Here is a 12793-nt window from a genome sequence, read left to right as displayed (position 1 = left end):
TTGGCTAAAGGAACATGGATGCCCCACTTACTAGCTATACATGTGAGAAGCTCTATGCTGTGCTGTATGCTACAGTGTTTCATTATTCTTCGTGTACTGAGCAATATAATGTGATTCCTCTGTGTCCTGAGATGGCCTTGCAGATATTCCGTTCAGTCTTGTCCCTGGTTTATGTAGACGCAATACTGCCTGATATATGGGGCTGCCATGTTTAGTTTGCCACAGGATGAATGACTCATTTCTACACAGTTCCTGCCGCTTTTACATGACGAGGAGCCACAATTTATGATATTATGCCTATTTTCAGACTATAAGATGCCCCTGACCATAAATCGTGCACCAGGGTTTAGAGGACAAAAAACAGGGGAAAAAATATATACTAAACCTGGTGCATCCATGGTGAAGGGGCATCTTGTGGATTATTCCCCCTTTTACCTCATGCCCCCTTGTACCTCTTGTGTCTCCCTGTGTCCGTCTCTGCCCCCCCTTGTGTCCCTCTGTGTCCCCCATGTGTCCGCCTCTGTCCTCCTTGTGTCCTGCTCTATGCCCCTTTGTGTCCCCCTGTGCAGTGGCGTAGCAATAGGGGGTGCAGAGGTAGCGACAGCATCGTGGCCCTTGGGCTAGAGGGGCCCGAAGGGACCAACTCTCAACAACAGAATTAGCTCTTTGGCCTAGTGCACACCGGAGCGTTTCCGCTGCGGTTTGCGATCTGCTTGCGGGTGCGGATCTGCTAGGGTAATGCATTTCAATGGGGTGGTGCACACCAGAGCGGGAGGCGTTTTGCAGAAACGCATACTCCCGGGCTGCAGCAGATTTTGGATTGCGGATGCGTTTCTGCCTCAATGTTAAGTATAGGAAAAACGCAAACCGCTCTGAAAAACGGCACTTCAGAGCGGTTTGCCAGGCGTTTTTTGTTACAGTAGCTGTTCAGTAACAGCTTTACTGTAACAATACATGAAATCTACTACACCAAAAACGCTACACAAAACCGCAAAACGCTAGCTGAAACGCTGCAGAAAAATAAGAAAAAGCGTTTCAAAATCTGCTAGCATTTTGCGGATCTGCTAGCGGTTTTTGGTGTGCACCAGGCCTTAATTAGTCCTGTGCTGATAATATTCACATTAACACACTGTTTCCCATCCCCTTCTTGCACCTCTGACACTGTGGTTGTCCTTGATTGGTTTTGGTGTTGCGTATCAAGATGTTATGTATAGAGAGCTTGGGGGGCCCCAATGCAAACCTTGCACTGGGGCCCACTGCTTCTTAGCTACGCCACTGCCCATGTGTCCTCCATTTGTCCCCCTGTGCCCTCCTCTGCATGGGCACAGTACAGGGAGTCCCCAATATTGCGGCAGCTTGTTGGTTTGTATTGGCAGGCATTCACAAGTCAGGAACTCCCTGCATTTGGACTATAAGACACAGTGACCTTTTTCCCCACTTTTACAGTCTTATAGTCCAAAAAATACAGTACGTAATTTTTATAAAACTCTGTTTTGATATAAAAAATATACTATAGAAGTGATTTTTACTGCATTGCAGGCATAGTGTGGGTGTAGTTGCCCGATATCAATATGACATACTATTTTATTACAAATTACTGTTACTACTACTCAACTGGCTGAACTGCTGGCTGAAGTAAATGTACTTACCTGTTCTTAAAAAATGGGGGGAAAAATGGGGTTCTTAAAAAATGCCTTGGAATTTCCCTAACTCTTTAGAACTGTAGAAACTACTCGGTGGGAGTGATGAAACGTCTTCTAAAATAGAAAAATGCGTCAATACTTTTTTTTTCCTTTTTTGAATTTACCATGGCCTGGATAGATCTTCACAGAATATGTTTCGATCATGTTCTACTGTTTTTTTCCCCCTCAAGATGGTGCTGACAGTATGTGTGACACCACCAGGGCTCAGTGTAAGCTACATGCCTCCAGCTGCCTTTATTAGGACAGTCTACTGGGCAAGTTTGCATTATCCTTGAGGGCTGGAACCCACAAGAGCGGTTTTGTGAGCATTTCTGGAGCGATTCAAAACGCTAGCATTTTGCCAAAATGCTCAGCTAATGTTAATGGTTGGGGCAACTTCCACTGGAGCGATTGCGGTTCCTGAAATCGCAAGCGCAGGACATGCAGCATTTTGGTAGCGTTAGCGCTTCAATGTTAAGTATATATATGCTAGCGTTTTAACACTCCTGGCGATCTATTAAAAACCGCCAGGGGGCAGAGCAGCAGTTTTTTTTTTTTTTTTGGCCTAGGGCTCGCTACATGACAGCCGCTGTGCAGCGGCATCCCCCCACCCTCTTTGATCGCCTCCGGCGATAAAGCCCGTCCGGACATCCCGTTCTGAACGGGATTTCTATTAGGGCTTCCCCTGTTACCATGGCGATGGGAGGGATGACGTCACCGACGTCATGACGTCAAAGGGAGTCCCGATCCACCCCTCAGCGCTGCCTGGCACTGATTGGTAGCCCAGGTCAGGCGCTTCTGCTGCTGTTTCTGGTTCAAAAGTGGGTTCATGCTTCCATCTGCTGAAAAGCTTTATGGAGATGAAGATTTCATTTTTCAGCACGACCTGGCACCTGCTCACAGTGCCAAAACCACTGGTAAATGGTTTACTGACCATGGTATTACTGTGCTCGATTATCCTGCCAACTCTCCTGACCTGAACCCCATAGAGAATCTGTGGGATATTGTGAAGAGAAAGTTGAGAGACGCAAGACCCAACACTCTGGATGAGCTTAAGGCCGCTATCGAAGCATCCTGGGCCTCCATAACACCTGAGCAGTGCCACAGGCTGATTGCCTCCATGCCACGCCGCATTGAAGCAGTCATTTCTGCAAAAGGATTCCCGACCAAGTATTGAGTGCATAACTGAACATAATTATTTGAAGGTTGACTTTTTTTTGTTTTAAAAACACTTTTCTTTTATTGGTCGGATGAAATATGCTAATTTTTTGAGATAGGAATTTTGGGTTTTCATGAACTGTATGCCAAAATCATCAATATTAAAACAATAAAAGGCTTGAACTACTTCAGTTGTGTGTATTTGAATCTAAAATATATGAAAGTCTAATGTTTATTAGTACATTACAGAAAATTTTGAACTTTATCACAATATGCTAATTTTTTTTAGAAGATCCTGTATATTACATGCTATTGTTGAACTTTGTTGTGTACTCTCTCTGCTGGGGTTGGCAGCCTCCCTTCTGCTTTGTATTCTTTATGATAATTTGGACAGTGCTTACCCTGCTTTCAGATGGTGTGTTTAGATCTGTGTCTGCAGTTCAGCTTTAACAGCTTTGACAGAATGAAATGAGATGGTGTTCCAGCAGCCACAGAAGTGTGCTTCCTGACTAATAGCAGCAGGACCCTCCATTCTTTACCTTAACCCTCCAGCAGACTTGGCACCATGCCTGTCACCCCAGGAGGCCATTTACAAGTGCCTAGAAAAGACTCTTTGATCAGGAGCCTTGCTGGAAACTGCAGTCTGCCAAAATCCATCTCATTGACTAGCAAACAATGGTGGTGTAATGAGACAGGTGACACAGTAAATAAACTTGCCACCTCCTCCTTGATCTAGTGTGGGGGAGGGGGAAGGTTGCAAATGTTAAACTTTTTTGTTTTAAGGGCTCAATTACACTAGAGGTGATGTGCAGTGTTTCCCAAAACACAAACTGGAGGCGGGACTGCAGCCTTTTTGAAATCAATAGGCTGCTTACGATTTGTATGCTGGGTTACAAAAAAAATAGAACTTGCTGCATGGGAACACCGCACTGCACAAATCCGTAATTCATATGACCCTGCGGTAGAGTTTGTCATCAGGTCATATGCATAAGCCCGCCCTCCTCCCTCCCCCATTCAGTGACATACTTCCTGCGAGGCAGGGAGTACATCACTCCGTTGTTTACAGTTGCTGCGTCACCATAGACTTGCATTACTGCATAATCTGTGCAGTAGGCACGGATCATATGGTAACGCATGGATGAGTTTGTGAAAGGACTATGATGCAATTTCACTACTATAACACATCGCGTTAGTATGAAAGTCTCCATAGACTTTCATACTTAGGGCTCGTTTCCACATGCAGCACAGGAGCCATGCGGCAGCATGTGATTTCCCTGGGGGGGGGTGGGGGGGAGGGGCGCTTGCAATGCCATTCATTATAATGAATGGGATCGCAGGCGCAATCGCCCCCAATTGCATGCAGTCTATGCAGTCTAAAAGCACACATATAGGGAAACGAGTCCTTGGGCATACAGCACACCGATGTAATGTAGTATATGAATGGTGTATGAATCAAATACTACTGGAGCCAAAGAGATCAGCAGGAATGCTGGGTAACTGGTATTGTTTAAAAGGAAATAAATATGGCAGCCTCCATATCCCTCCCAGTTCAGGTGTACTCTAAGGTTCGCCAAGCTTATGTATACCTTCTGTACCCTAGAGAGGTTACGTGGCTGCTGACATAGGAGATTATAAGCTTAGCACATCTAATATTTTATTACAGGCATTATAAGGGGGTTTTTACCCCAAATCTTTTCCAGTTTGTTTAAGTATTGGGTTAGAACGTCTGTCAGGATTACCACTGTCTGTTTTGCCTCTCTGAAATGTCCCTGTACTGTCATCAGCCACTGCACTCTCTATGATAATGAAACACAGTGGTGTGCAAGCTGCAGTGTGTGGAAAGTCTTGGCGTAGGGAGGGTTAATCGTCTGAAGAGCACTCTGCCAGTGACTAGCGGTAATGAATAGCTGGATATGACAGCGGATCAATGTTGTTAGTCATTGATTTCCATGACACTCTTACAAGGCCAGCCCTGACAGCTGAGCAGCGCAGGCCGCCCGGAGATAACTAATTGTACTCCACACACACTGGCCTTTTTTCTCCTACTCCACAGGGATGGACACGAACAAAGATCCTTCTAAAAATGTAACCCGGCCTGCCATCTAGAATTTCTATATATGATCTGAGGTAAAAGCAGTGATACTTTTGTAGCTGCAGCACACCAAAATCTCTAAAAGGGCCCATACACCTAACGATTTTCCGCCGATATACAGCAGAGATGATCACTGTGATCGAATCTGCTGTGAGATCGTTGCGCAAACATTGATTTCCGACCATAATCGATCGTTCCCGTCAATTCCCGTCGTTCCTGTCTGTGCGGAAGATTTTGCTCGATCGCCGGCGGGTCAGGAGGCTTCACTTCTTTCCTAATGGAATTCGATCGGAAAATGCTCGGAAATCGATCGGAAAGCAAATCGGACATGTTGGAAATAATCGATCTGACAGCAAATCGACCATAAAATCTCATAGTGTGTACCCAGCATAAGACAAGCATGCAGCTAATCCAGTCTGGACTTCAGTCAGAGCACCTGATCTATCTGCATGCTTGTTGAGGGGCTGTGGTTAAAAGTATTAGAGACACAGGATCAGCAGGAGAGTCAGGCAACTGGTATTATTTTAAAAGGAAAAATCCATATCCTTCTCAGTTTAGGTGCTGTGTATCTTTTAGAGCAGTGTTTCTCATAATTTTATTGGTATGCACCCCTTTTAAAACCCTGTACTCATCAAGTACCCCCTAGCATAGTAAACATTATCACAAGTAACCCTTATCATAGTACATGATAATTGGTTCTAAACAATTTCCAAGCATTTACTATTGATTTAATTAGCTAAAATTCTAATTTGGTGTTGCTTAAATAAGATTTATAAATTTCTAAAACTCTAAATTTGTTATTCTTGGTTAAGTATATCAAGCCCGAGTACCCACTGGAACTATCAGAAGTACCTCCTGGGGTACGCGTACCACATTAAGAACCTAGGTTTTAGAGCACAGAGGAAGTTCTGAGCTCGGGTCTACTTTAAGCTTAAAGAGAAACCGTGAACAAGAATTGAACTTCATCCCAATCAGTAGCCGATGCCCCCTTTCCCATGAGAAATCTATTCCTTTTCACAAATGGATCATCAGAGGGCTCTGTATGGCTGATATTGTGGTGAAACCCCTCCCACAGTGTGATGTCTGGTCCTCACAGTTTGCTGTCTATGAACCTCATTGCATTGTGGGAAATAACAGCTGTTTACAGCTGGGTCCAACTGCCAAAAAAGCAAGCAGCATCTCCTTCCACAGACATCACCTGCCAGCAGTAAAAATGTCACCATGTGGTAAATGTCAGAATGTAACTCAGGGAGAGGAAAGATCTCATACAAAATTATTGTAAAAATGAAGCACACATTTATTACATTATTTTCACTGGAGTTCCTCTTTAAAGCAGACCCAAACTAAACATTTTTTTTAATTCAAAAAATTTAGTTGCACCACTCTGACACATACAAAGATAAATAAACACTCCTTCAAGCCTATGGGCTTGATTCACAAAGCGGTGCTAACCTACTTAGCACGTCTAAAGTCTTTAAACGTGCTAACCAGGGTGCTAAGTAGGTTAGCACCGAATTTCTGAATCAGATAATTCGGTGCTAACCTACTTAGCACCCTGGTTAGCACGTCTAAAGACTTTAGACGTGCTAAGTAGGTTAGCACCGCTTTGTGAATCAAGCCCTATGAGTATTTCAGTGCATGCTTTTCACCCTTCTCTTTTCATAACTAGGGTTATACAGGTGGCAGCCATTAGCAATTCCTCCTTTGCCAGACACCAGCTATTTCACCAGTTTGCAGGTGTCTGTCCCGGCAATATGAAAGGAAGGGAGGGGTTCCTCTATTAAATGTAAAATATTTTATATTTGTCATCATGCAGCTGAAAAAAGGCTGTTATTTATTATTATAATTTAGAAAATAGATTTTATTTCTGAAATCTTGTATTTTTAATTTGGGTCCACTTTAAGCAAGGCTCTCTGTGAGGAAGGCTCAATCTCCACAGTGTAAAGAGCATCTTTAGCCTCCGGTTGGTAATGATAAATAATTTAGGTGTCGTGAAGGGTATGGCAGCCTGGGTGCCATCACTATTCCTCAGACATGAGCTATAATATCCTCCTGTCAGGTTTTCAGCTATAAGATGTGACAGCCTAGATACAAGTACTATTATGAATGATGTTACGGTCTCTGTCTGTTATGTCTTAAAAACACTGGTATATACTAGTGTCTGTGTCATCCTGCTTCAATGGATAAGGCAACTTGTAAAATAAAGATTTGAGATCAATCCCAAATTGCCACTTCATAAATAATACATCTATAATCCATTAAAAATATTCTTCCTGTGATGTGATTCAAGAAGTTCACATTGGGGCGATTCTTCTGCGCTTTGCGAATCGCTGGCGATCAGCAAAGCGCAGCTACAATGTATCCCTATGGATACATTCACACTGCAGCGATTGCCATTTCGACCAATCGCAAACATGCTGCATGCAGCGTTTTGGGGGCGATTACTCTGTGATTCCCGTACTATTGAACGGGAATCACAAGTGCAAATCGCGTTAAATCGCAAGATTTTGCCCGCAGATCGCGGAGCCGAACGCGATTGCGTGCAAAGCGCCGAGTGTGAACCGCTCCTCACTGTTTATTATTAGGCTACTTGTGTATATTTGTGATCTATTATCTCCACGGCTAGTCTGATAACCTGTACTCCACTCTCTTCCTGCTTATGCCAGATCATACATCACCAGATTTTATGTGAAGACAACAGATGACACAGTAATGTGTGAGTTATCTTGTCTCCACATAGGCAGTAGTGGAAGATTTTTAACCATTTCAGCCCGCTGGGATTTTTCACCTTATGCTTCAGAGCAATTTTCACCTCCCATTCATTCGCTAATAACTATATCACTACTTATCACAATTTATTGATCTATATCTTGTTTTTCCACCACTAATTAGGCTTTCTTTGGGTGGTACATTTTGCTAAGAATTCTTTTTTTATAAATGCATTTTAACAGGATTAATAAGAATAAAATGGAAAAAATTCATTATTTCTCAGTTTTTGGCCATTATAGCTTTAAAATAATCCACGGTACCATAATTAAAACCTATGTATTTTATTTGCCTGTTTGTCTCGGTTATGACACCATTTAAATTTTGTCCCTATCACAATGTATGGTGCCAATATTTTATTTGGAAATAAAGGTGCATTTTTTCCGTTTTGTGTCCATCACTAATTACAAGCTTATAATTAAAAAAAAATGTTCGTAGTATACCCCCTTCAAGTGCATATTTAAAAAGTTCAGACCCTTAGGTAACTATTTATGTCTTTTTTTATTATTGTAAAAAAAAATTTCCATTAAAAATTTTGTTTGGGTAATATTTTGGTGTGGGAAATAAACAATTAATTTTTAATGTTATTATATGTGTAAATTGTAATGTAAAAAATATGTAGATGTAGTTTTACTATTAGGCCACAAGATGGCCACCTTGAGTTTTTTTTATTTTCCTCCTTGTGCTTCTCGCTAAGCGGAAGCACAAGAGAGACGCAGAAAATTTTACGTGCAGAAAGACTGAAGCCTCTAGTAAGAGCGCTTCGGTTTTTCTGCTGGGGACACGGATCGGTGTTTGGGAACCATGTTCCCGTTCACTGATCCCAGGGCTACTGGGGGACAGCAATGGGCGCAATCGTGTGCGGCAGCGCGCCGAAGTGCGGCACTGCAGCAGAGCAGCCGCCCGGACATGATCTTCACGTCCGGGCGGCAGAAATGGTTAACGGATACCCAAAGTGACATGTGACATAATGAGATAGACATGTGTATGTACAGTGCCTAGCACACAAATAACTATGCTGTGTTCCTTTTTTCTTTATCTGTCTGAAAGAGTTAAATATCAGGTATGTAAGTGGCTGACTCAGTCCTGACTCACACAGGAAATGACTACAGTGTGACCCTCACTGAAAAGAAATTTCCCTTTTTATCTCTTTCTTGTCCTCAAAAGCCATTTTCTGCTAGGAAAGTGTTTTATAGTTGGAATTTCTTATCAGTGAGGGTCACACTGTAGTCACTTCCTGTCTGAGTCAGGACTGAGTCAGCCACTTACATACCTGGTATTTAACTCTTTTGGACAGAAAAAGAAAAAAAAACACAGCATAGTTATTTGTGTGCTAGGCACTGTACATACACATGTCTATGTTGTTGTTGTTGTTATCTCATCATGTCACATGTCACTTCGGTTATCCTTTAAGAAGCAGGGAGAGATGTTGAAAACTGCCAGATCAGCAGGAAGACCCACAGCAGTGCTGACACATAGGGCTATACAGTACATACAACTTGTTTTTATTCAAAATGGTGGTCACATGGTCTGTGACTAGATTACCAAACCGATTGTAATGCCTGGTACACACCATGCAATTTTCCTGTCAGGAAATTTCCTGTCCTTCAATAATTTCCATCAAGTCTGATCTGCTTCCAATTGAGAAAGGGATCAATTTTGCACAGTACTGATCTCAAAATTGATCCCTTTCTTTGATAGGAAACAGATCGGACATGCTGGAAGTTATCGAACAACAAGACATTTCCCATTGATCTGATAAGAAAATGTATGTTGTGTACCAGCCCTTATTGGATAGTGTCCTCATTTGTAGTAGCATACAGTCTATATGCCCATTACTCCAGATATACATTGAATTCAGCCTTGCATGCAAATTCAGTCTACCTATGTAGCCATTTCTGTGTGGAGAAGAAGGAAAACACCTCTCCACAGGGGAATTATCTATTCTATGCATAATATTACGATCTTAAGACTTGTACACACATCCCACAAAGTGGATGACCAACACAACAACAAACTGTTGACAGGCCTTGCATTTTCCGCGCACTAACCAACAATATGACCAACTCAATTAACATTCTGTCCGCGCAAGTGAAACGACAAACTGCACTACACGGTCTTTGGGCCTTTAAGCTACATACACATATCCAACTAATGCACAAAATGCACACGACCACCTGCACGACCCGATGAACCGCACGACTTGACGTACCGCACAACCTCTATGTCCACACGTCCAGACGACCAACTCATTTACATACTGTGCACACAAGCGGAATGACGGATTACACATTCACAACAAGTACAAGTCGTTTACAAGTCATTCAAACGACTTGTACACACGCATCAACTGCACGATATGAGACCAACATTTGTGTGAGTAGATCTGACAGTTGAAACGAGCAAACCACCTTTTATCAGTTGCTCGTCAAGTCGTTTGCACGTGTACACATGCCTGATTGTTGTCCAACAGACTAAAGTCAAAGAAAAACTATCAGGCGGTTTGGTTGTGCTTGTGTATGGGCCTTTAGGTATAGCTAACGGGATGTTCCACAACCGGTTACATTCAGAAACAGTAGTCAGGTCCAGACAGCTTTCTCAGTTTTTGGACAACAGCAGGATCTAATAAAAACAATAAAACATAATGACACTCTATTGTTCTTGTAATTGTAAATACAATTGAAATATGTGTGCTCAAAGTCCAATTAATATGAGTCTGTCTGCCTTCACAGAGATAACTGCACTTTAAATTGACTACTTTATCAAAATGGTTATCAACTCATTTCAGGGTGACAATCATATAAGCATCTGGTTGGATTATACATTTCAAGTGAAATTCTGTTAAACAAAAACATTTCTTTGTTAGGAGTTGAAAGGCAGGTTGTACTGCAAAGTTCCGTATGCATAGATTTTTCATTCATGCCATTTACAAGGGATTTTCTGTTGCTTGTCTCTGCAGATGGCAGAAGGGCGACACTGCAAGGTGCACCTGCTGGATGACCGCAAGCTGGAGCTCCTAGTGCAGGTGAGAGTTTATCATAATTTCTGCCAGGCCGGCATAAGCTGTTTCAAAAATTAGGTTCACAGTGGATGTTGCGCTGCATTCCTTGCATTCCTTGTAGCAGCAGGAACGCAATGGAAGAACGTTGCTGCACATTATACTTCGCATACAGTGAAGCATACAGTCAATGAAAAGTATGTTTCACTATTACTGTTAACGTGCCAGTTTTGTGGCAACACACTGCACATAAATACATTTTAAATAAATCAACACACACAAACTGGCCTAGTACTCATAACCAGCTTATCAGGTGATCACATAAATTACCAAAGGATTAGCTGTGTGTTTAAAGTGAACCTAAACTGAGAAGGGTATTGATTTTTCCTATTAAACAATACCAGTTGCCTGGCAGCCCTGCTGATCTCTTTAGGTGCAGTAGTGGCTGAATCACACACCTGAAACAAGCATGCAGCTAATCCAGTCTGACTTCAGTCAGAGCACCTGATCTGCATGCTTGTTGAGGGGCTGTGGCTGAAAGTTTTAGGGCCCGTTTCCACTTGTGCGGTGGGAATCGCTGCGGGTAAAAATTTGCATGCGGATGAAATTTCACATGCGGTTATATGCGAATTTTCATGCCAATTCGCATACGATTTCGCATGGATGACGATGTACGCGAATTTAACCTTTGCAGTGCCTGTGTGCTGTGAACATTTGCATACCAATACCGCATGCGAATTCCCTATTAAATACATTGTATGCGATTCGCATAGCAGTATGCAAATTCTGATGGCTCTGCCCTGCAGATTTTTTCTGCACAGAAAACCGCAAAGGAATCCTGACAAGTGGAAACAGTCCCATCCACTTGTATTGGCTATGCGAATTTGCATGCGTAAAACACATGCGAATTTGCGATAGTGGAAACGGGCCCTTAGAGACACAGGATCAGCAGGAGAGTCAGGCAACTGGTATTATTTTAAAAGGAAAAATCCATATCCTTCTCAGTTTAGGTTCCCTTTAAAGAGGAACCGTAATGACATACACTAGAATGAAGTAAATTATTCAGTATACTCCTGTTAAATATCCTGGTTCCAGGTTGGCCAAGTTGTGCTTCGTCGCCCATGTGCAGCTTGGGGAGACGGCGAGGGAAGAGCAGCTTAAAGGGGGCTTAAAGAGAACATAAACTGTGAAGGATATGGATTTTTCCTTTTAAAATAATACCAGTTGCCTGACTTTCCTTCTGATCCTGTGTCTAATACTTTTAGCCACAGCCCCTGAGCAAGCATGCAGATCAGGAGCTCTGACTGAAGTCAGACTGGATTAGCTGCATGCTTGTTTCAGGTGCGCGATTCAGCCACTACTGCAGCCAAAGAGATCAGCAGGATTGACAAGCAACTGGTAATGTTTAAAAGTAAACATCCATATCCCTCTCAGTTTAGGTTCCCTTTAAAGCGGATCCGAGATGAAAAACAAACTATAACAAGTAACTTGTCTATATATCCTATATAAAGTTTCCATAGTTTACACAGCATATCTAGCTGCAAACAGCTTCAATAGTTTAATTTATTCCTGTGATACGAGGGCAGCCACGTTCTGTTTGTCACATTGTCACAGGCTGAGGACTGGAGATGCTATCAGCTGGCCTGTGTGTAAATTCAGTCCCCATACTCCTCCCTCCTCCTCTCTGCCTCTGAAATCTCTGGCTAGTAACCACCTCCTCATCCTGCCTAGACTGAGCTCCCATAAGCTCTTGCTACAGTGCCAAGGCACTGTGAAAAGCTGTGGGCGAGGCTTGTTTAGTTTATAGGGAATTAGCGTATTAAAACAAAACAAAAAAAAAGTATTTGGCTTGAGGAATGCCCTATAAACTATATGAAAGTGTGGACTTTATTCTGCTGCTATTACATAAAACGCTATAGGAGTAGAAGAGAGATAAAACATTTTTCTATACAGGTAGTCCCCAGTTAACGAACGAGAAAAGGACTCTAGGTTTGTTCTTAACCTGAATATGTTTTTAAAGGGAAGGTCCAAGCAAAATAAAAAAATGAGTTTCACTTACCTGGGGCTTCTCCCAGCCCCATGCAGCCATCCTGTGCC

The 12793-nt window shown here is 42.5% G+C and overlaps 1 protein-coding gene across 4 annotated transcripts in view; it reads left to right on the top strand.

Annotated features, from left to right (window-relative positions):
- Positions 1-12793, top strand: part of FRMD4B (FERM domain containing 4B) — a 361625-nt gene that overhangs the window by 114871 nt on the left and 233961 nt on the right. For all 4 annotated transcript variants that reach the window (XM_068253954.1, XM_068253952.1, XM_068253953.1 and 1 more), the window contains exon 2: positions 10658-10723. In XM_068253954.1, the coding sequence (XP_068110055.1) occupies positions 10658-10723 (66 nt within the window). The remainder of the gene's footprint in view (positions 1-10657; positions 10724-12793) is intronic.

Source organism: Hyperolius riggenbachi, chromosome 9, assembly GCF_040937935.1.
Source record: "Hyperolius riggenbachi isolate aHypRig1 chromosome 9, aHypRig1.pri, whole genome shotgun sequence".
In the NCBI taxonomy this organism is placed as follows: domain Eukaryota; kingdom Metazoa; phylum Chordata; class Amphibia; order Anura; family Hyperoliidae; genus Hyperolius; species Hyperolius riggenbachi.
The sequence above is the reverse complement of the archived record's forward strand: the minus strand, read 5'-3'. Positions and strand labels throughout refer to the sequence as shown.